Below are 25254 nucleotides of genomic sequence, written 5' to 3' on the forward strand. Positions count from 1 at the left end.
TGCAAATGGCAGAGAGAGAGGCAGGACAGCAAGATGGGAAGAAGGAGATGGACTAGTATGATAATGGAATAATTGCTGATGGAAGAGAGAGAGGCAGGACAGCAGGGAGGGAAGAAGGAGATAGGCTAGTATGATAGTGGAATACTGGCATGTTCCAGAGAAGGAGGCAAGACAGGAAGAAGGGAAGAAGGAGCTGGACCTGTATGCTTTTGGAGTAACTGCAAATAGCAGAGAGGGAGGCAGGACAGCAAGAAAGGAAGAAGGACCTGGACTAGTATTTTACTGGAATAACTGCTAATGGCAGAGAGAGGGGCAGGACAGCAAGAAAGGAAGAAGGAGAGGGACTAGAATGATACTGGATTAACTGCAAATCGCAAAGAGAGAGGTAGAACCACAAGAAGGGAAGACGGAGATGGACTAGCATGATACTGGAATAACGGCAAACGACAGAGTTAGGACAGCAAGAAGGGTTGAAGGAGATGGACTTGTATGTTACTGGAATAACTGCAAATTTCAGAGAGAGAGGCAGGACAGCAAGAAGGGAAGAAGGAGATGGACTTTTATGATATTGGATTAACTGCAAATGGCAGAGAGAGAGGCAGGACAGCAAGAAGGGAAGAAGGAGCTGGACAAGTATGATACTGGAATAATTGCTGATGGAAGAGAGAGAAGCAGGACAGCACGGAGGGAAGAAGGAGTGGGACTAGTATGATCCTGGAATAACTGCAAATGACAGAGAGAGAGGCAGGACAGAAAGAAGGGAAAAGGAGATGGACTAGTATGATACTGAAATAACTGCGAATGGCAGAGAGATGCAGGTCAGCAACAAGTGAAGAAGGAGATGGACTACTATGATACTGGAAAAACTGCAAATGGCAGAGAGAGAGAGGTAGGACAGCAAGAAGGGAAGGAGGAGATGGACTAGTATGTTACTGGAATAACTGCAAATGGCGGAGAGAGAGGCAGGACAGCAAGAATGGAAGATGGAGATGTCGTGGTACAATACTGGAATAACTGCAAATGGCAGAGAGAGAGACGCATGACAGCAAGAAGTGAAGAAGGAAATTGACTAGTATTTTACTGGAATAACTGCAAATGGCAGAGAGAGAGGCAGGACAGCAAGAAAGGAAGAAGGAGATGGACTAGTGTGATACTGGAATAACTGCAAGTGGCAGAGAGAGAGGCAGGACAGCAAGAAGGGAAGAAGGAGATGGAGTACTATGATACTGGAATAACTGCAAATGGCAGAGAGGGAAACAGGTTAGCAAGAAGGAGACGGACTAGTATGATACTGGAATTACTGAAAATGCCAGAGAGAGAGGCAGGACTGCCAGAAGGGAAGAAGGAGCTGGACTAGTATTAAACTGGAATAACTGCAAATGTCACAACAGAGGCAGGGCAGCAAGAAGGGAAGAAGGAGATGGACTAGTATGATCCTAGGATAACTGCAATTGGCAGACATAGGCAGGACAGCAAGAAAGGAAGAAGGAGATGGACTAGTATGATACTGGAGTAACTGCAAATGGCAGAGAGAGAGGCAGGACAGCAAGAAGGGAAGAAGGTAATAGAGTACTATGATACTGGAATAACTGCAAATGGGTGAGAGGGAGGCAGGTTAGCAAGAAGGGAAGAAGGAGACGGACTAGTATGATACTGGAATAACTGAGAATGCCAGAGAGAGAGGCAGGACTGCAAGAAGGGAAGAAGGAGCTTAACTTGTATGGTAATGGAAAAACTGCAAATGGCAGAGAGAGAGGAAGGACAGCAAGAAGGGAAGAAGGAGCTGGACTAGTATAATACTGGGATAGTTGCTGATGGAAGATAGAGTGGAATAGTAGCTGATGGAAGATAGAGAAGCAGGACAGCAGGGGGGGGGGGGGGGAAAGAAAGAGATGGACTAGTATGATCCTGGAATAACTGCAAATGACGGAGGGAGAGGCAGGATAGCAAGAAGGGAAAAGGAAATGGTCTAGTATAATATTGGAATAATTGCAAATGTCAGAGAGATGCAGGACAGCAAGAATTGAAGAAGGAGATGGACTACTATGATACTGGTATAACTGCAAATGGCAGAGAGAGAGGCAGGACAGCAAGAAGGGATGAAGGAGATGGACTAGTTTGATACTAATATATATGCAAATTGCAGAGAGAGAGGCAATACATAATGAAGGAAGAAGGAGATGGACTAATATGATACTTTAATAACTGCAAATGGCAGAGAGAGAGAGGCAGGACAGCAAGAAGAGAAGAAGAGGAAGGAATATTATGATACTGGAATAACTGGAAATGGCAGAGAGAGAGGCAGGACAGCAAGTAGGGAAGAAGGAGCTGGACTAGTATGAAACTGGAATAACTGCAAATTCCAGAGACAGAGGCAGGACAGCAAGAAGGGAAGAATGAGATGGACTAGTATGATCCTGGAATAACTGCAAATGGCAGAGATAGGCAGCACAGCAAGAAAGGAAGAAGGAGATGGACTAGTATGATACTGGAATAACTGGAAATGGCAGAGAGAGAGGCAGGACAGCAAAAAGGGAAGAAGGAGCTGGACTAGTATGAAACTGGAATAACTGCAAATTCCAGAGACAGAGGCAGGACAGCAAGAAGGGAAGAACGAGATGGACTAGTATGATCCTGGAATAACTGCAAATGGCAGAGATAGGCAGGACAGCAAGAAAGGAAGAAGGAGATGGACTAGTATGATACTGAAATAACTGCAAATGGCAGAGAGATGCAGGTCAGCAACAAGTGAAGAAGGAGATGGACTACTATGATACTGGTATAACTGCAAATGGCAGAGAGAGAGGCAGGACAGCAAAAAGGGAAAAAGGAGATATACTAGTATGATACTGGAATAACTGCAAATGGCAGAGGGAGAGGCAGGGCAGCAAGAAGGGAAGATGGAGATGTACTAGTATGATACTGGAATAATTGCAAATGGCAGAGAGAGAGGCAGGACAGCAAGATGGGAAGAAGGAGATGGTCTAGTATGATAATGGAATAATTGCTGATGGAAGAGAGAGAGGCAGGACAGCAGGGTGGGAAGAAGGAGATAGGCTAGTATGATAGTGGAATAAGGGCATGTGGCAGAGAAGGAGGCAAGACAGGAAGAAGGGAAGAAGGAGCTGGACTTGTATGCTACTGGAATAACTGCAAATTCCAGAGACAGAGGCAAGACAGCAAGAAGGGAAGAAGGAGATGGACTAGTATGATCCTGGAATAACTGCAAATGGCAGAGATAGGCAGCACAGGAAGAAAGGAAGAAGGAGATGGACTAGTATGATACTGGAATAACTGGAAATGGCAGAGAGAGAGGCAGGACAGCAGGAAGGGAAGAAGGAGCTGGACTAGTATGAAACTGGAATAACTGCAAATTCCAGAGACAGAGGCAGGACAGCAAGAAGGGAAGAAGGAGATGGACTAGTATGATCCTGGAATAACTGCAAATGGCAGAGATAGGCAGGACAGCAAGAAAGGAAGAAGGAGATGGACTAGTATGATACTGAAATAACTGCAAATGGCAGAGAGATGCAGGTCAGCAACAAGTGAAGAAGGAGATTGACTACTATAATACTGGTATAACTGCAAATGGCAGAGAGAGAGGCAGGACAGCAAAAAGGGAAAAAGGAGATGGACTAGTATGATACTGGAATAACTGCAAATAGCAGAGAGGGAGGCAGGACAGCAAGAAAGGAAGAAGGACCTGGACTAGTATTTTACTGGAATAACTGCGAATGGCAGAGAGAGGGGCAGGACAGCAAGAAAGGAAGAAGGAGAGGGACTAGAATGATACTGGATTAACTGCAAATGGCAAAGAGAGAGTTAGAACCACAAGAAGGGAAGATGGAGATGGACTAGCAAGATACTGGAATAACGGCAAACGACAGAGTTAGGACAGCAAGAAGGGTTGAAGGAGATGGGCTTGTATGTTACTGGAATAACTGCAAATTTCAGAGAGTGAGGCAGGTCAGCAAGAAGGGAAGAAGGAGATGGATTTTTATGATATTGGATTAACTGCAAATGGCAGAGAGAGAGGCAGGACAGCAAGAAGGGAAGAAGGAGCTGGACTAGTATGATACTGGAATAACTGCAAATGACAGAGAGAGAGGCAGGACAGCAAGAATGGAAGATGGAGATGTCGTGGTACAATACTGTAATAACTGCAAATGGCAGAGAGAGAGACGCATGACAGCAAGAAGTGAAGAAGGAAATTGACTAGTATTTTACTGGAATAACTGCAAATGGCAGAGAGGGAGGCAGGTTAGCAAGAAGGGAAGAAGGAGACGGACTAGTATGATACTGGAATTACTGAAAATGCCAGAGAGAGAGGCAGGACTGCAAGAAGGGATGAAGGAGATGGACTGGTTTGATACTGGAATATCTGCAAATGGCAGAGAGAGAGGCAATAAATCATGAAGGAAGAAGGAGATGGACTAATATGATACTTTAATAACTGCAAATGGCAGAGAGAGAGAGGCAGGACAGCAAGAAGAGAAGAAGGAGATGGACTATTATGATACTGGAATAACTGGAAATGGCAGAGAGAGAGGCAGGAAAGCAAGAAGGGAAGAAGGAGCTGGACTAGTATGAAACTGGAATAACTGCAAATTCCAGAGACAGAGGCAGGACAGCAACAAGGGAAGAAGGAGATGGACTATTATGATCCTGGAATAACTGCAAATGGCAGAGATAGGCAGGACAGCAAGAAAGGAAGAAGGAGATGGACTAGTATGATACTGGAATAACTGGAAATGGCAGAGTGAGAGGCAGGACAGCAAGAAGGGAAGGAGGAGCTGGACTAGTATGAAACTGGAATAACTGCAAATTCCAGAGACAGACGCAGGACAGCAAGAAGGGAAGAAGGAGATGGACTAGTATGATCCTGGAATAACTGCAAATGGCAGAGATAGGCAGGACAGCAAGAAAGGAAGAAGAAGATGGACTAGTATGATACTGGTATAACTGGAAATGGCAGTGAGAGAGGCAGGACAGCAAGGAGGGGAGAAGGAGATGGAGTACTATGATACTGGAATAACTGCAAATGGCAGAGAGGGAGGCAGTTTAGCAAGAAGGGAAGAAGGAGACGGACTAGTATGATACTGGAATAACTGCAAATGGCAGAGAGAGAGGCAGGACAGCAAGATGGAAAGAAGGATATGGACTAGTATGATACTGGAATAACTGCAAATGGCGGAGCGAGGCGCAGGACAGCAAGAAGGGAAGATGGAGATGTGCTAGTATGATACTGGAATAATTGTAAATGGCAGAGAGAGAGGCAGGACAGCAAGATGGGAAGAAGGAGATGGACTAGTATGATAATGGAATAATTGCTGATGGAAGAGAGAGGGGCAGGACAGCAGGGAGGGAAGAAGGAGATAGGCTAGTATGATAGTGGAATAAGGGCATGTGGCAGAGAAGGAGGCAAGACAGGAAGAAGGGAAGAAGGAGCTGAACTTGTATGCTACTGGAGTAACTGCAAATAGCAGAGAGGGAGGAAGGACAGCAAGAAAGGAAGAAGGACCTGGATTGGTATTTTACTGGAATAACTGCGAATGGCAGAGAGAGGGGCAGGACAGCAAGAAAGGAAGAAAAAGAGGGACTAGAATGATACTGGATTAACTGCAAATGGCAAAGAGAGAGGCAGAACCACAAGTTGGGAAGACGGAGATGGACTAGCATGATACTGGAATAACGGCAAACGACAGAGTTAGGACAGCAAGAAGGGTTGAAGGAGATGGACTTGTATGTTACTGGAATAACTGCAAATTTCAGAGAGAGAGGCAGGACAGCAAGAAGAGAAGAAGGAGATGAACTTTTATGATATTGGATTAACTGCAAATGGCAGAGAGAGAGAGGCAGGACAGCAAGAAGGGAAGAAGGAGCTGGACAAGAATGATACTGGAATAATTGCTGATGGAAGAGAGGGAAGCAGGACAGCACGGAGGGAAGAAGGAGATGGACTAGTATGATCCTGGAATAACTGCAAATGACAGAGAGAGAGGCAGGACAGCAAGAAGGGAAAAGGAGATGGACTAGTATGATACTGAAATAACTGCAAATGACAGAGAGATGCAGGTCAGCAACAAGTGAAGAAGGAGATGGACTACTATGATACTGGAAAAACTGCAAATGGCAGAGAGAGAGAGGTAGGACAGCAAGAAGGGAAGGAGGAGATGGACTAGTATGATACTGGAATAACTACAAATGGCGGAGAGAGAGGCAGGACAGCAAGAATGGAAGATGGAGATGTCGTGGTACAATACTGGAATAACTGCAAATGGCAGAGAGAGAGACGCATGACAGCAAGAAGTGAAGAAGGAAATTGACTAGTATTTTACTGGAATAACTGCAAATGGCAGAGAGAGAGGCAGGACAGCAAGAAAGGAAGAAGGAGATGGACTAGCATAATACTGGAATAACGGCAAATGGCAGAGAGAGAGGCAGGACAGCAAGAAGGGAAGAAGGAGATGGAGTACTATGATACTGGAATAACTGCAAATGGCAGAGGGGGGGCAGGTTAGCAAGAAGGGAAGAAGGAGACGGTCTAGTATGATACTGGAATTACTGAAAATGCCAGAGAGAGAGGCAGGACTGCAAGAAGGGAAGAAGGAGCTGGACTAGTATTAAACTGGAATAACTGCAAATGTCACAACAGAAGCAGGGCAGCAATAAGGGAAGAAGGAGATGGACTAGTATGATCCTAGAATAACTGCAATTGGCAGAGATAGGCAGGACAGCAAGAAAGGAAGAAGGAGATGGACTAGTATGATACTGGAGTAACTGAAAATGGCAGAGAGAGAGGCAGGACAGCAAGAAGGAAAGAAGGTAATGGAGTACTATGCTATTGGAATAACTGCAAATGGCAGAGAGGGAGGCAGGTTAGCAAGAAGGGAAGAAGGAGACGGACTAGTATGATACTGGAATAACTGAAAATGCCAGAGAGAGAGGCAGGACTGCAACAAGGGAAGAAGGAGCTTAACTAGTATGGTAATGGAAAAACTGCAAATGGCAGAGAGAGAGGAAGGACAGCAGGAAGGGAAGAAGGAACTGGACTAGTATGATCCTGGAATAACTGCAAATGACGGAGGGAGAGGCAGGACAGCAAGAAGGGAAAAGGAAATGGACTAGTATAATATTGGAATAACTGCAAATGTCAGAGAGATGCAGGACAGCAAGAAGTGAAGAAGGAGATGGACTACTATGATACTGGTATAACTGCAAATGTCAGAGAGAGAGGCAGGACAGCAAGAAGGGATGAAGGAGACGGACTAGTTTGATACTGGAATATCTGCAAATGGCAGAGAGAGAGGCAATACATCATGAAGGAAGAAGGAGATGGGCTAATATGTTACTTTAATAACTGCAAATGGCAGAGAGAGAGAGGCAGGACAGCAAGAAGAGAAGAAGAAAATGGAATATTATGATACTGGAATAACTGGAAATGGCAGAGAGAGAGGCAGGACAGCAAGAAGGGAAGAAGGAGATGGACTAGTATGATACTGGAATAACTGGAAATGGCAGAGAGAGAGGCAGGACAGCAAGAAGGGAAGAAGGAGCTGGACTAGTATGAAACTGGAATAACTGCAAATTCCAGAGACAGAGGCAGGACAGCAAGAAGGGAAGAAGGAGATGGACTAGTATGATCCTGGAATAACTGCAAATGGCAGAGATAGGCAGGACAGCAAGAAAGGAAGTAGAAGATGGACTAGTATGATACTGGTATAACTGCAAATGGCAGTGAGAGAGGCAGGACAGCAAGAAGGGGAGAAGGAGATGGAGTACTATGATACTGGAATAACTGCAAATGGCAGAGAGGGAGGGAGGTTAGCAAGAAGGGAAGAAGGAGACGGACTAGTATGATACTGGAATAACTGAAAATGCCTGAGAGAGAGGCAGGACTGCAAGAAGGGTAGATGGAGATATACTAGTATGATACTGGAATAACTGCAAATGGCAGAGAGAGAGGCAGGACAGCAAGATGGGAAGAAGGAGATGGACTAGTATGATACTGGAATAACTGCAAATGGCGGAGGGAGGGGCAGGACAGCAAGACGGGAAGATGGAGATGTACTAGTATGATACTGGAATAATTGCAAATGGCAGAAAGAGAGGCAGGACAGCAAGATGGGAAGAAGGAGATGGACTAGTATGATAATGGAATAATTGCTGATGGAAGAGAGAGAGGCAGGACAGCCGGGAGGGAAGAAGGAGATAGGCTAGTATGATAGTGGAATAAGGGCATGTGGCAGAGAAGGAGGCAAGACAGGAAGAAGGGAAGAAGGAGCTGGACTTGTATGCTACTGGAGTAACTGCAAATAGCAGAGAGGGAGGCAGGACAGCAACAAAGGAAGAAGGACCTGGGCTAGTATTTTACTGGAATAACTGCGAATGGCAGAGAGAGGGGCAGGACAGCAAGAAAGGAAGAAGGAGAGGGACTAGCATGATACTGGATTAACTGCAAATGGCAAAGAGAGAGGTAGAACCACAAGAAGGGAAGATGGAGATGGACTAGCATGATCCTGGAATAACGGCAAACGACAGAGTTAGGACAGCAAGAAGTGTTGAAGGAGATGGACTTGTATGTTACTGGAATAACTGCTAATTTCAGAGAGAGAGGCAGGACAGCAAGAAGGGACGAAGGAGATGGACTTTTATGATATTGGATTAACTGCAAATGGCAGAGAGAGAGGCAGGACAGCAAGAAGGGAAGAAGGAGCTGGACAAGTATGATACTGGAATAATTGCTGATGGAAGAGAGAGAAGCAGGACAGCACGGAGGGAAGAAGGAGATGGACTAGTATGATCCTGGAATAACGGCAAATGACAGAGAGAGAGGCAGGACAGCAAGAAGGGAAAAGGAGATGGACTAGTATGATACTGAAATAACTGCAAATGGCAGAGAGATGCAGGTCAGCAACAAGTGAAGAAGGAGATGGACTACTATGATACTGGAAAAACTGCAAATGGCAGAGAGAGAGAGGTAGGACAGCAAGAAGGGAAGGAGGAGATGGACTAGTATGATACTGGAATAACTGCAAATGGCGGAGAGAGAGGCAGGACAGCAAGAATGGAAGATGGAGATGTCGTGGTACAATACTGGAATAACTGCAAATGGCAGAGAGACAGAAGCATGACAGCAAGAAGTGAAGAAGGAAATTGACTAGTATTTTACTGGAATAACTGCAAATGGCAGAGAGAGAGGCAGGACAGCAAGAAAGGAAGAAGTAGATGGACTAGTATGATACTGGAATAACTGCAAATGGCAGAGAGAGAGGCAGGACAGCAAGAAGGGAAGAAGGAGATGGAGTACTATGATACTGGAATAACTGCAAATGGCAGAGGGGGGGCAGGTTAGCAAGAAGGTAAGAAGGAGACGGACTATTATGATACTGGAATTACTGCCAGAGAGAGAGGCAGGACTGCAAGAAGGGAAGAAGGAGCTGGACTAGTATTAAACTGGAATAACTGCAAATGTCACAACAGAGGCAGGGCAGCAAGAAGGGAAGAAGGAGATGGACTAGTATGATCCTAGAATAACTGCAATTGGCAGAGATAGGCAGGACAGCAAGGAAGGAAGAAGGAGATGGACTAGTATGATACTGCAATAACTGCAACTGGCAGAGAGAGAGGCAGGACAGCAAGAAGGAAGAAGGTAATGGAGTACTATGATACTGGAATAACTGCAAATGGCAGAGAGGGAGGCAGGTTAGCAAGAATGGAAGAAGGAGACGGACTAGTATGATACTGGAATAACTGAAAATGCCAGAGAGAGAGGCAGGACTGCAAGAAGGGAAGAAGGAGCTTAACTTGTATGGAAATGGAAAAACTGCAAATGGCAGAGAGAGAGGAAGGACAGCAAGAAGGGAAGAAGGAGCTGGACTAGTATAATACTGGAATAGTTGCTGATGGAAGATAGAGTGGAATAGTTGCTGATGGAAGATAGAGAAGCAGGACAGCAGGGGGGGGGGGGGGAAGAAAGAGATGGACTAGTATGATACTGGAATAACTGCAAATGACGGAGGGAGAGGCAGGACAGCAAGAAGGGAAAAGGAAATGGACTAGTATAATATTGGAATAACTGCAAATGTCAGAGATATGCAGGACAGCAAGAAGTGAAGAAGGAGATGGACTACTATGATACTGGTATAACTGCAAATGGCAGAGAGAGAGGCAGGACAGCAAGAAGGGATGAAGGAGATGGACTAGTTTGATACTGGAATATCTTCAAATGGCAGAGAGAGAGGCAATACATCATGAAGGAAGAAGGAGATGGACTAATAAGTTACTTTAATAACTACAAATGGCAGAGAGAGAGAGGCAGGACAGCAAGAAGAGAAGAAGAAAATGGAATATTATGATACTGGAATAACTGGAAATGGCAGAGAGAGAGGCAGGACAGCAAGAAGGGAAGAAGGAGCTGGACTTGTATGAAACTGGAATAACTGCAAATTCCAGAGACAGAGGCAGGACAGCAAGAAGGGAAGAAGGAGATGGACTAGTATGATACTGGAATAACTGGAAATGGCAGAGAGAGAGGCAGGACAGCAAGAAGGGAAGAAGGAGCTGGACTAGTATGAAACTGGAATAACTGCAAATACCAGAGACAGAGGCAGGACAGCAAGAAGGGAAGAAAGAGATGGACTAGTATGATCCTGGAATAACTGTAAATGGCAGAGATAGGCAGGACAGCAAGAAAGGAAGAAGGAGATGGACTAGTATGATACTGAAATAACTGCAAATGGCAGAGATAGGCAGGACAGCAAGAAAGGAAGAGGGAGATGGACTAGTATGATACTGAAATAACTGCAAATGGCAGAGAGATGCAGGTCAGCAACAAGTGAAGAAGGAGATGGACTACTATGATACTGGAAAAACTGCAAATGGCAGAGAGAGAGAGGTAGGACAGCAAGAAGGGAAGAAGGAGATGGACTAGCATGATACTGGAATAACTGCAAATGGCGGAGAGAGAGGCAGGACAGCAAGAATGGAAGATGGAGATGTCGTGGTACAATACTGTAATAACTGCAAATGGCAGAGAGAGAGAGATGCATGACAGCAAGAAGTGAAGTAGGAAATTGACTAGTATTTTACTGGAATAACTGCAAATGGCAGAGAGAGAGGCAGGACAGCAAGAAAGGAAGAAGGAAATGGACTAGTATGATACTGGAATAACTGCAAATGGCAGAGAGAGGCAGGACAGCAAGAAGGGAAGAAGAAGATCGAGTACTATGATACTGGAATAACTGCAAATGGCAGAGAGGGAGGCAGGTTAGCAGGAAGGGAAGAAGGAGACGGACTAGTATGACACTGGAATTACTGAAAATGCCAGAGAGAGAGGCAGGACTGCAAGAAGGGAAGAAGGAGCTGGACTAGTATTAAACTGGAATAACTTCAAATGTCACAACAGAGGCAGGGCAGCAAGAAGGGAAGAAGGAGATGGACTAGTATGATCCTAGAAAAACTGCAATTGGCAGAGATAGGCAGGACAGCAAGAAAGGAAGAAGGAGATGGACTAGTATGATACTGGAGTAACTGCAAATGGCAGAGAGAGAGGCAGGACAGCAAGAAGGGAAGAAGGTAATGGAGTACTATGATACTGGAATAACTGCAAATGGCAGAGAGGGAGGCAGGTTAGCAAGAAGGGAAGAAGGAGACGGACTAGTATGATACTGGAATAGTTGCTGATGGAAGATAGAGTGGAATAGTTTCTGATGGAAGATAGAGAAGCAGGACAGCAGGGGGGGGGAGAAAGAGATGGACTAGTATGATCCTGGAATAACTGCAAATGACGGAGGGAGAGGCAGGACAGCAAGAAGGGAAAAGGAAATGGACTAGTATGATATTCTAATAACTGCAAATGTCAGAGAGATGCAGGACAGCAAGAAGTGAAGAAGGAGATGGACTACTATGATACTGGTATAACTGCAAATGGCAGAGAGAGAGGCAGGACAGCAAGAAGGGATGAAGGAGATGGACTAGTTTGATACTGGAATATCTGCAAATGGCAGAGAGAGAGGCAATACATCATGAAGGAAGAAGGAGATGGACTAATATGATACTTTAATAACTGCAAATGGTAGAGAGAGAGAGGCAGGACAGCAAGAAGAGAAGAAGGAGATGGACTATTATGATACTGGAATAACTGGAAATGGCAGAGAGAGAGGCAGGACAGCAAGAAGGGATGAAGGAGATGGACTAGTATGATCCTGGAATAACTGCAAATGGCAGAGATAGGCAGCACAGCAAGAAAGGAAGAAGGAGATGGACTAGTATGATACTGGAATAACTGGAAATGGCAGAGTGTGAGGCAGGACAGCAAGAAGGGAAGAAGGAGCTGGACTAGTATGAAACTGGAATAACTGCAAATTCCAGAGACAGACGCAGGACAGCAAGAAGGGAAGAAGGAGATGGACTAGTATGATACTGGAATAATGCAAATGGCAGAGAGAGAGGTAGGACAGCAAGAAGGGAAAAAGGAGATGGACTAGTATGATACTGGAATAACTGCAAATGGCGGAGCGAGGGGCAGGACAGCAAGAAGGGAAGAAGGAGATGGACTTGTATGATACTGGAATAACTGCAAATGAGAGAGAGAGAGAGGCAGGACAGAAAGAAGGGAAGATGGAGATGTAGTGGTACGATACTGGAATAACTGGAAATGGCAGAGAGAGATAGGCAGGACAGCAAGAAGGGAAGAAGGAGATGGACTAGTATGATACTGGAATAACTGCAAAGGCAATGGGCGGCGGCTGCAAGTTTGCTTCAGCAGAGCTATCACCGCCGACAACAACGACACCATTTAATGTTTGTAATAGTGTCGCCGTTTGTCTGAGGTTGTGTCGTTTCAGGAAGCAGGAAATCATGAAGGACATACTCGAAATGCTCGGACACCAGACTTGGAGGAAAATGTGATTAACACTGTGGAAGGCGACGGTTAAGACTGTGCAAGGCGACCGCTGTGTCAACATCAGGCAGTTCGCCCGCTACTACAGCGTAAGCCAGACGACCGTGTGGAACATTCTCCATTGTAACTATCATTATCACCTACAACGTGTGCAGGGCTTTCTAGCGACAGACTCTCCACGTCGGGAGCAGTTTTGTCACTGGTCTCTTCACCAAGCAATCACTGTTCTGACATTTGTGTCATCCATCCTATTCGCAGATAAGGCTACCTTTACGCTGAGTGGTATCTTCAACTTTCATAACAGTCATATGCACGATAGAATGCAGATACTCCATGGTATGGTGGCAGCGAATCATCAGCATCGGTGCAGCCGGAATGTGTGGGCCATGATAACTGGCGACCGTTCTTTGGGACCAGTCTTCCTTCAACGTCGTCCACCAGGCAGGAACTGTCGACTTTTCTTGTGGGTGACTGCCTCCGCTGCTGAAAGAAGCGTTATGTGGCTGCTACATGATGGTGCTCCATCTCACTTCGCCATTAACGTCGGGACGCATCTCACTCATATCTACGCTGGTGGATCAGTCTGATGATGGGATCCAAGTTGCATGTCCTGCCTCTTCTTTGGATCTCAACCCACGAAATTTCCAGTTACAGTGCCATCTCAAAAGTATTTTGTATGGAGACCCTATTACAGATGCTCGTTGAGACTGTTCGGATGCAGCCTGGCCAGTGTGAGATAGAACATGCTACAGCACATACATGCACGCGTTGAGGCACATAGTAACTATTTTTGACACAGCGGGTATTAGACCGCAGTCATTGTAACAGTGTATGACTGAATAAATGGTGTCTAGCATGCCATAAGTCAGAGCTCAGATGCGAACAAGTTAGTTGTTTGTGGAAGGAAGCTGAGCTGAAGTTCACTGACAACAATTCTCTTAGTGGTGACATGAATCCAGAGTGTGATCTTACAGATCAAAGGAAATCACGAACTATGTTGTCTTTCATCCGCAAAGAAAATTTAGGTTCAATGATATTTAGTGTATGAAATACTCCAATAAAAGATCAGTTTTTTACGGTTCCATCAAAACAGTTAATACTATTTTCGTGGAGCCTTTTTGTCCGTTTGTCTGCATGTCCTACCGAATACTTCTCAGCACTGGCGTGTTTAAGATGAAGTGTTTCTAATCACTTGTTAAAAAACACTGGGTAACACGCTTTATAAATAAAACATGCTTTTGTTGAAGTGTTGCAATCAGTATTTAAAACAGATAAAAAACTTTGAATTTTTAGATATTTTTAAGTCGACTATGGAGTAAACCTCACGTGAGGGGGAGGGAGTGGTGTCCCACTAAATCTCACCAAATAGGATGGATAGCCATTCATTGAATTCATGTTCCCAAAGTTTACTCATTTTGGGTATTCGTTACCAGTTTAGGTAGACAATACTAGCCCCTGGCACGCACTTTTCATGCCTGCTTCCCAAGCTGGTCTGTCAAATACGTAGTTTCGAGGGTAATCCCAAAAGTAAGGTCTCCTATTTTTTATAAGTGCATAGACCTGTTTATTTCTATAATGGTTTACATCAGTTTACAGCTTGAACATTTAGCTGTTTTTCGACATAATCACCATTTCTGCCGATGCATTTTTGTAGACGTTGTGGCAGTTTCTGTATGCCCATTTCATACCAGCTCGCCGCCATGTTGTTCAGAAAGTTATGAACTAGCGTGATTGTTCCTTGGTCTCAGGTGTACATTGGTAGGCCCAGGTTTCATCACCTGTGAGAATTGAGTCCAGAAAGTTGTCCTGTTCGGCTGCAAGGTGGTGGAGAAATGCGCGGAAAGCACCAACTCGTTGCCGGATGTGGTCCTCAGTCAGCATGTGTGGCACCCATCTTGCACACACCTTCCAGTATGAAACTTCCTGACAGATTAAAACTGTGTGCCCGACTGAGAGTCGAACTCGGGACCTTTACCTTTCGCGGACAAGTGCTCTACCATCCGAGCTACCGAAGCACGACTTACGCCCGGTACTCACAGCTTTACTTCTGCCAGTATCTCGTCTCCTACCTTCCAAACTTTACAGCGCAGAGTGAAAATCTCATTCTGGAAACATCCCCCAGGCTGTGGCTAAGCCATGTCTCCGCAGTATCCTTTTTTCCAGGAGTGCTATTTCTGCAAGTTTCGCAGGAGAGCTTCTGTAAAGTTTGGAAGGTAGGAGACGAGATACTGGCAGAAGTAAAGCTGTGAGGAGCGGGCGTGAGTCGTGCTTCGGTAGCTGAGATGGTAGAGCACTTGCCCGCGAAAGGCAATGGTCCCGAGTTCGAGTCTCTGTCGGGCGCAAAGTTTTAATCTGCGAGGAAGTTTCATATCAGCACACACTCCGCTGCAGAGTGAAAATCTCATTCTGGAAACCTTCCGGTAGTTTAATGTTTCCGTTAAAATTCTGTGAGCGGTACTCCGGGAAACCTCAGGAACCAACGTGCAGAGATCATCCAGGGTGATCCGCCGATCTTCGCGCATGGTTTGCTCAACCTTCAACACTGTATCCTCAGAAACTGACGGTGTCTCGCCCCTTTGTTCGTCGTGAATTTATGTCTGACTAGCTGCAAACTATCTACACGTATTATGAACATTTTTGACATACATGCACAACTCCAAACACTTCCGTCAATTGGCGATGGATTTCAATGGGCGCAGTGCCGTTTGCGTTCAAAAACCGAATAACTGTTCGCAATTCGCAGTTGGCGGTAACATCCAACGGGAGCTCCATTCTCACCGGTTGCCAAGACAAGACTGAGTGCCTGAGCAAGGCGTGCGCATGTTTACACACAGATCGTGAAGCACTCTTAACAAGTGTCACATAAACAGAGTTCTGCATTTATAAGAAAATAGACCTTACTTTCGGGATTACCCTCGCAAGACCTCCTTACTGTACAGCTTAACTGGGCTGGCGACGGCGGACGCACCTGTCGGCCCGCCCTGTCCGGTGAGCAGCGAGTCTGCGCTGCTGAGCACGCGGGCGCCCAGCAGCAGCGCCTGCCTCAGCACGCCGGCCGCCCGCAGGCCGTGCTGCAGGGGAGTGGCCAGGCGGCTTGGCGCGTCCCCCGCCGGCCGCAGCTCCTTCGCCGCCCTCCGCAGGCACCCACGGTACTCGGCCGCCAGGCGGTGCGAGCCGCCACCGCCGCCCAGCGCGCGCTCGTAGGCCAGCGGGAAGAGGCGCGCCACCAGCTCCTCCAGGGCGCCGTCCAGCGGCGCGCCCTGCCGCAGCTGGAGCTGGAGCGGCGCCTCCAGGCGCGCCACCAGCCGCCCGTACAGCGCCGCCAGCGGGTCGTCGCCTCGGGGCGCCGCGGGCAGCCGTCCCAGCAGCGGCGACAGCAGCGCGCGCGCCCGGCCCTCCGACTGCCGCAGCTGCCACACCACGTGCTCTGGAACACAGCGCGCCGTGGCGGCACGTCAGGCGAGGGTATCTAGCAGGGCACACGGTTACTTTCTACGAGACCATGTAAGAGTCCAAGTTCTGTACTGTGATGCCTGATTTGTGTTATGAACTGTTCGATACCGATGTATATTGATCACTTCATTGGTATCAAATATAACATTGCGTAAATCGATCTGTATGGCAGCGATATGCTTTGTGAACAGATGCTTTCACTTAATATGAATTCAGTAATTTTCTAACAAATTATTAACAACATAAATCTGTTAATTTTTTAAACTTATTGACAAATAACTGATTCCCTAGTGTCGGCCAGGTATGTGTATATTTCAATTCTATAGGCTAATCGTTTCCTTCCCCCACTCTCTGTCCATCTCGTCTGCCTTTCCCATCCAATTTTTCTCCATCTCCTCTTGCCTCTCTCTCTGTCCTTCTCTTTTGTTTATATGTCCATCTCCTCTTCCTTCACTCCATCTCCTCCTTTACCCTTTACTCCTCCTCCTCTTCAAAAATGGTTCAAATGGCTCTGAGCACTATGGGACTTAACATCTATGGTCATCAGTCCCCTAGAACTTAGAACTACTTAAACCTAACTAACCTAAGGACAGCACACAACACCCAGCCATCACGAGGCAGAAAAAATCCCTGACCCCGCCGGGAACCGAACCCGGGAACCCGGGTGTGGGGAGCGAGAACGCTACCGCACGACCACGAGATGCGGGCTCCTCCTCCTGCTCCTCTCTGTCCTCTACAGCGGTAGACACTCTGTGAGTGTGTGGCTTTTGTTTTGTCAAGTTGCACAATGGATTGAGCCAACAAGTACCCTTTGTCTCCTGCAAGAAACAATTTCCACCTCACACTACTAAAGAAGTCAGACAGACGCTCATAATGTACCAATAAGAGCTTCTTGAAAAACATTCAGCAACAAATATCTTCTGGAGTCGTCCACTGTAAGGAAAAGACACAAAAATATTCTATATTCTTACGTAACTAGTTGAATACTTGGGTACTGGAATATTGCTAGTTAGTGTAAGAAAAACATTAAACGAACGAAAAATATTATTTATTGCGAAAAAATTCTGAGAATTCAGGTGAAACTTTTTCTTTTAAATTAATAAGTTTCTGGGTTCTTTTCGGAACAGTAGATTGCCTCATATGGAAAGGTTCTTTAAGAATGTTATTTACTCGGCAGAATGGCTGAGAGCCGCGCCTACATATCCTGAAAAACTTTTATAGGTACGGTCAACGCTGTCGCGTGAGAAATGTAATGGAGTGTACTGTTACGGAGGAAAGATGGGGCTCGCATACACTGTAGCGCACAATAGCGTGAGGTGCAACGACTGCTGCCTGCGTCGCTCGCTGCTGACAAATAAGACAACTATCTCTTTCTATCTGGACTGACCTTCGCCACTCAAACTCTCCCTACGCCTTGATGAAGTCAAGGACTCCTACCCACCCCTAGTCTATTGGCGTGGTACACTAGTCAGATAACCAGTCCACTGAGATGCCACTCAGTATTCGCTCACAGGCGTTTAACTAGTACTGTGTCCATGTTCACACAGTGAACAACAATTATGAGCGACTCAATATAGAGTATCACTCCAATTCGCAAACAGAGGTGCTTTCCCCGTGGTACTGAGGAGAGACTTTGTTCCTCGCTCTTTCCGTACACGTAGGAGCGAACTCGCTCTCGTTACGTGTTCCTGCTCCAAGAGTGACAACGAAACGGCCCCTTTTTCTGGAAAAATTGCAAGGGTATATCATTCGCTGTCTTCCCTTACTCCTCTGGCTCTTTGCATCAGAAATATTCCGCCAATCAGCGTTGCTCTTTTAAATGAGAGAATGACGTTTCGTTCAAGTCGACCAGTTCGGGAATATGTAGCATCTCCGTTAGGCACATGCTGTCCTCCTGTGAGAACTCCGTAACTACGCAGTCCGTCATTCAAAAAATACGTCTTCTGGGCGCTCCCATACAATGTAGCGGAATTTGATTTTACGTCGAACACAGGGGTCATTATCCTTTCGCTCTGCCAAAAGTTGTGCTCTCTCTGTGAGGTCACTCTGGCGAAAGTAGGTGTGTGTTGACTCATCCATCTGAAGGGATGGGCCTCCCAGTGGGTTGGTTGCCTCTTTAGCAAGAAAATTCCTGTGGCTCTCATGTTGTGTACGCCAGCCTCGACTTTTCCAACCTCAGTGTGCACTTGCGATTTACTTATTACATTTGCATATTGCTTACATGAATTCATACAAAATTGACTCTACCTTATCGATTTTGGGTTCGAATGAAGCGTCTTGATGTGCAGAATACGATTATGAGGACGGTATATCTATGAAATGAAGGCCAGAAGACCACACCACCTTACAACTCAGATAACAAAAGTCGTTGAACAGCGATATGCACATATGCATACGGCAGTAATATCGCGTACACAAGATGTAAAAGGGCTTGACACAGCTATCATTTGTACTCATGTGATTCATGTGAAAATATTTCTGGCTCGATTATGGCCACACGACAGGAATTAACATACTTTGAACATGGAGTGGTCGCTGAAGCTACAAGTGTGGAACATTCCGTTTCGAAAATTGTTATGGAATGCAATAAAATGAGTTCCACAGTGTGAAGAGTGCGTCGAGAATACCACATTTTCAGACATTACCTCTCACCATACACAATGCAATGGCCGAGGCCTTCACTTAACGACCGAGCTTCTCGTAGACTTATCACCGCTAAAAGACATGCAACAATACGTGAAATAATCGCAGAAATCAATGTGGGATGTACGCTGAAAGTATCTGTTAGGACATTGCAGTGAAATCTGGCGTTATTGGGCTATGGCATCGGAGGACGGACGCACGTGCGTTTTCTAACAACACGACATCACCTGCAGCGCCTCGCCTGTGCTCCTGAATATACTGACTGGACTGTAGACTACTGGAAAGCTTGGTCAGATGAGTCCCCTCAGTTGAGAAGAGCTGATTGTAGGGTTCGAATGTGAGGCAGACCCCACGAACCAATGGACCCAAGTTGTCAACAAGGCACTGTTCGAGATGGCGGTGGCCCAATAACGGTGTGGGCTCTGTTTACACGGAATGGTCAGCCATTGATGGAATTCATGTTCCCCAAAAAAACCGTGACATTAATATGAGTGACAATGTGCCATGTCGTAGGGTCTCAACTATTAGCAATTGGTTTGCATAACATTCTGGACAATTTGAGCGAATGATCTGGCCACCCAGATCGGCCAGTATAAAGCCATAGAGCATTTATGGGAAATAATAGAGAGGCCAGTTCGTGTACAAAAACCTGGACTGTCAACATCATCCCAATCATGGACGACTGCAGAGGCAGCGTGTCTCGGTATTTGCGCAGTGGACTTCTAACGACTTGCTGCGTCCATGCAAGGCGGACTGTTGCACTATGCTGGGCAAGAGGAGGCCCGACTCGGCATTGGGAGGTGTCACGTGACTGTTGTCACCTCAGTGGAATTTTGTAGAGACATTCAGCGGCATCCGTGGATACTGGGCGAAAATGTGTTGCGAACAGAGTTACAACCAAAGAAGTAATAAATTCAGACGTCATGCACTATGAGGCAATTTTCCCACACACCTCAGTGTTTATGAGATCGTGTGTCCTGAAGCTGAATGATGATATCATTTTGAACGTATATTCAGTGCTGGATCTGGACACTGTCTGCAAAATGTGACGTAAATACAGTTAGTAGTAAAGAAGAAATAAAGTAGAACGCCGTGCGCGATGCGGCAGTGTTATTGCATGAACGGCGAAAATGTACTCAGTGTCATACTTTTTTCCTTTCCTCATTTTGGGAGGGCTGTAAGAAAGGAAAAATCTCCACACTGGTAGCAAATTATGTGGAAAGATTAATGCAGGTCACTAAGGGTCCTAGTCCTCAAATACTGGATAAATAAAATCTGAGTATTCGCTCGTCGTGGTCTGCACTTCTTTCTCCCGCACCCCTCTGCTAGGTAGCTGGTTATTAATCCCGCAGGCGTTCTTCCTAGATAGTAAGTGATATGGGCACCAAATTTGGTCGAACTCAGCTCAGTGGTTTCGGAGTAGATACGGAACACACGTACTCGTACGTACATACATACATACTTAATTGTTTATACTACGTATGGACATTCTTTTTGGTGATCCAGATTTTATGACACATAGCTTATTGGTGTCCCCTAGCTACGCTCAAGTGACGAGTGAAGATTCCACGAAAATTCGTTAGAAGTTTTGGAGATTACGCAGCATGTTCAGACAAGCAGAGAGACAACGAAGAAAGTTTCAGTAAAACTTTAAATCTCGTCATTTGATTTTGATGAATTAAGGCCTATACAGTACCCCAACTACGGTCGACTTACCTGCGAAACTCCAATGAAAATTGGTCTCATAGGTTTGGAGATCAGCGCGTTCAAAGACAGAGGGACAGGACGCTTTCACAGATTTATTTTTAGTACAGACAACGCTTTTATAAAATTTTGTAATATTTACGTAGAGTTTGTACAAAGTAAATTTAAATACTTTTGTTGCCAGCTGTGCCACTGCTTAGACTCGTTGCTCACAGTCATAGAATTTTCTCCTTCTACATTACGTTTCGTGAGAACAAATGCTGGGTTATTGAGTGATCTGGAGTCGGTGTATGATAGCCAATAAATGCAGCTCTCATTCAACTTTCACACAGCTGAATAACATGGAAAAGCAATAAACATTACTGTATCTTCCTCATTTATTTGGTTACATTGACATACAGCACATCCTGCAAAGAAAGATGATTTTCTCACGCTTTCTCTTGTATTAAATTTGTTTGTATAACAAATCGTTTCGATCATTTGTAAATGTCACAACTATTTCCAAAACGGCGCCATCAGTCCTGGGTACGTTTTAATGAAAATCTCAGACACCAATTTTGTGGAAGATTTCTCATTACGAATGAGAAATGCATAACTACTTGTGGAGAAATAACAAACGATAGGAACAAAATATTCTGCATCAGATTTTAAATTCACACTAACTGTACAAAAATATGGTTCTGTATTATTCAGAATTGACTCTTACTTTTTAAAAGTAATTATGGACTAGTCATTGAAAGATAAAGACAATACGTGTCTCAAAAATAGTTTTATTAATAATAAAATCAGTTTGGAAAGAATAATGCTGGAACTTCCAAGGTATTTGTGGAGCAGCACCGTAGAGAATAAGCACAATGTGAGTACTACTGATTCAGATGAAAAGGTCGTTCGAGTATTGGCATCAGCATAATGCACCACATGGCTTAGAAGTAAAGTCAGTACTTCAGAGTTGTGAATGAGGGTGTGGATCGTAAGGGACTGTATTCCTGGTGCAGTTAATTTCAAAGAACTTTCGTCCCTCGCGCCCATAGTTGTCGTGTGATTAAGTCTGCTACGTATACTGACTTTATTGTATGGACCGCTCAGTGGAACATGACTGTTTGTCCAGATGCAGATTACAAAATGTTTCAATCAAATGTTCTTTAGTCGTCTTGGGGACATCAATCAGCATGATTGCCTTCGTTGTAGCTTTGTTTTTTACAAAAATATGAACAGCGGTATGACTTTTTTAAATGGCACCCCGTATTTTTTATTCAGTAATTCATTTCCTCTCCTAAAGATCAATATAAAAATGTATCACACTGTACCATTCACTGAAAGAAAACTGTTATTAATTACATAACACAACATTGACTTTGAGCCCGGGATCACAAACTCCTCCACTTGCTGGAGTTGTGAGAAAACAAATGAAAACCAAGTAAAAACATAACACAAAATTGACTTTGTCTTCCTGTACCATTGCCCAGGAGTAGAACATTCAAAGGTGCTTCAAGTGTTGACCCTGGACACCGATACACTGGTGCACTCGTTGAATGAAAGAATTATTTTCTGCTTCCAGTTTAGCGTGCTTAAGAGAGTTACAAGAAAGCCTGATACGCTCCTGCATTTCCTCTAGAGTTGTTGGAATATCGCGATAGACAACGTCTTTAATGCATCCCCAAAGAAAAAAAGTCCAGAGAACTTAAATCAGGAGACCTATCAGGGCAAGTTAACTGTTCCTCCTCGACCAATCCATCGGGCAGGATACCTGCGGTTCAGAACACGACGTGCACGCAAGGCATTATGTGCTGGACATCCATCGTGTTGATGCCACAAAACTATTCTGGTCCTTAGCGGCACTTCATCCAGAAGAGGAGAATGAATTCGTCTGAGAAGGTTGGCATACGATGCGCCGTTTTCACTACCATTGATGAAGTAAGGGCCAATGATTATAGTAGCAAGCATCCCACACCAGACGTGAACTCTCCATTGACACTGATGTTCCACCTATCTAAGCCATCGTGGGTTGTCGCTGGACCAATAATGCATGTTCCTGTCCTTTGTTTTTGAGAAGGAACATTAATCGGTAAATAGAACATTGAAGGAGAAGTTCGGGTTGGCGAGGATTTGCTGCTCTGCCCACTGACAGAACTGTACACGATTCTGGAAATCATTCCCATGCAATTCTCGATATAGGTGTACATGGTAAGGACGGAACCGGTGACGAGTAAGAATACGATGTACACTGGCTTTAGAAATGCCAATCTCCTGTTCAAGCTGTCGTGTGCTCAGATGTGGATTCATACCAACGGAAGCGAGAACAGCAACTTCGGCAGTGCTACGACGATTGGGTTGTCGTGGGTTGAAACTTCCCATTTCCTGAAGCGTCGCAACAAGACGAGAAAACAATCACCGGGAAGATGGGTTCTTGTCAGGATATCGTTTTCTGTACAGTTCCGCTGCCTGCGTAGCATTTCGCCTACCTTTAACAACAATAAAAGAAACGTTATGTCGAAGCAGTTTGTAGGAAGGACAGCCTTTACTGTATTCCTACTCTACACAAAAGTATTTAAAAGGACTAAACTACTGTAATAAATGTACCCGTACATAAGAAAACAATATTGCAATTACTGTTCTGCTGACTTACATTCCCCATAGATGAGTAGCATTTTTCCCTTCTTTTCTTTTGTGTACATTCTACTCACACAACTCTTCAACTGACGATAGTTGACGGAATGACGGATGTGCATTCTACTTATGTTTACATTTCTAGCGTCAACGTCAGTGTTGTGTTATGTAATTAATAATGTTATGTTTGAGTGAATTATGCACTGTGACAAATTTACGAATAGGTCTTTAGGAGAGAAAATGAATTACCGAATGAAAATACAGGGTGTGATGTAAAAAAGTCATACCGTTGTTCATATCTTTGTAAAAAACAAAGCTACAACCAAGGCAATCTTGCTGATTGATGTCCTCCTGACGGCTAAAGAACATTTGCTCGAAACATTTTGTATTTTTCATTTGGATAAAAAGATATTTAGGGTGGTCAAGATAAAAGAGACACCCTGTACGTACAGGGTGAATCAGGAGGAAAGGTACATGCTTTGAGGGGTGATGGTATTAGTGATTCTGAACAAAAAACTTCATATGAATGTTTGCCCTATTCCGAATGGTTTCTGAAGTAGAAGACATTTAATATCACTTTGTAATGTTTTCTTGAATAACCACACCCTCCAGCGAAAAAGGTCCTATTCATTTTTTTTTTCTCTAGAACTAATTGTTTGCACGAAGAGAGCGCGAGAATGTTGAAAAACTCGCTCGAGGTGCATGCGCTGTAGCTTACGTTGTTTTTGTAGGGCAATTTGAAGTTTACAATGTACCAAGTAGTGTAGACCAAGTTGAGACGAACAGTTTGATAAGGGACACTTGCGGTCTATCAAGTCGGAAAACTATCTCAAATTCACAAGGTAATATCTTTTACACGGATGAAGACAGATACTGGAGGTGAATTTTAACATTAGTATCTTCTAAACGGATGAAGATGGCTGCTGGAGCCACAAGTTTACCTTAGTGCCAGTAACAAGTTCCTGGTGCATGTGGCTGCCTACAGTTCTACGTCTACACCTAGATCTTCATATCTACTGTGCAATTCACACTTAATTGCTTGGTAGAAGGTGCGTAGTGCCACTTTCACAGTATTTCTCTACCGTTCCACTCTCGAATACCATGTGGGAAAAATTCTACTTCTCATGCGACCATTGATTTCTCGTATTTTATGGTGATGGTCATTTCTCCCTACGTGGGTGGAAGTGAACGAAATTTATCGCATTCGGGGGAGACAGCTGACGACCGAAATTTCTTGAAAAGATCCAGCCACAATGGAAAACAATTTTGTCTTAATAACTGTCCCCTAAATTCGCTTGTTATATCCGTGGCACTGTCTTCCCTATTCGACAATAATACAAAAATGGCTGATCTTCTTTGAAGTTTTCCAGTGTCCTCCGTCAATCCTAACTAGTAAGAAAACAGGAAGAAGGAAAAACGTAGTATACGTAGTCTGTTTAGTAGATTCGTTGCACCTCTTAGAGTTTTATCAATGAAACGCAATCTTCCATGACTGTTGTAGTCTAACTGAATGGAACACTTTTAAATTTGTGCAGATTGTCGTGTAAACAAAATTTTTTAGAGCTCATGTGGAGGAGTTCTAACACTGGGGTAGACAACAGAATACCCCAAAGAAAAAAGTACAACATCTTTAAACGAGATGTTTATACCATCGTGTTGAGATCAAGCTATCCATCGTCTGTAGAAACCGTAGCAATCTGAAAAGAACTGTCGTTGATTTTTATCAGCACACTGGTTTCCACGGTTAGGTTTGCTCTCTTTCATATGACTTACTGTGAAATAAATGATTAATCTTGCTCGTCTGAGGGAGCACCTTGATATCTGGCCTCCAACCCTTAGCTCCACATATTTTATATAACAAATCTTAAACTTTTTCTACAAAGAACATAGGAAAAGGAGCAATGTAATCAGTGAATCTTTCTTTACTGTGCGACCTCGAACCA

At 44.7% G+C, this 25254-nt stretch overlaps 1 protein-coding gene across 1 annotated transcript in view; it reads right to left on the reverse strand.

Moving 5' to 3' along the window:
- LOC126336241 (glypican-5-like) overlaps positions 1 to 25254 on the reverse strand; it is a 728632-nt gene that overhangs the window by 534629 nt on the left and 168749 nt on the right. The window contains exon 3 of the mRNA XM_049999730.1: positions 15873 to 16331. Within this exon, the coding sequence (XP_049855687.1) occupies positions 15873 to 16331 (459 nt within the window). The remainder of the gene's footprint in view (positions 1 to 15872; positions 16332 to 25254) is intronic.

The sequence above is a fragment of the Schistocerca gregaria genome, chromosome 2 (genome assembly GCF_023897955.1).
Source record: "Schistocerca gregaria isolate iqSchGreg1 chromosome 2, iqSchGreg1.2, whole genome shotgun sequence".
Lineage (NCBI taxonomy): Eukaryota > Metazoa > Arthropoda > Insecta > Orthoptera > Acrididae > Schistocerca > Schistocerca gregaria.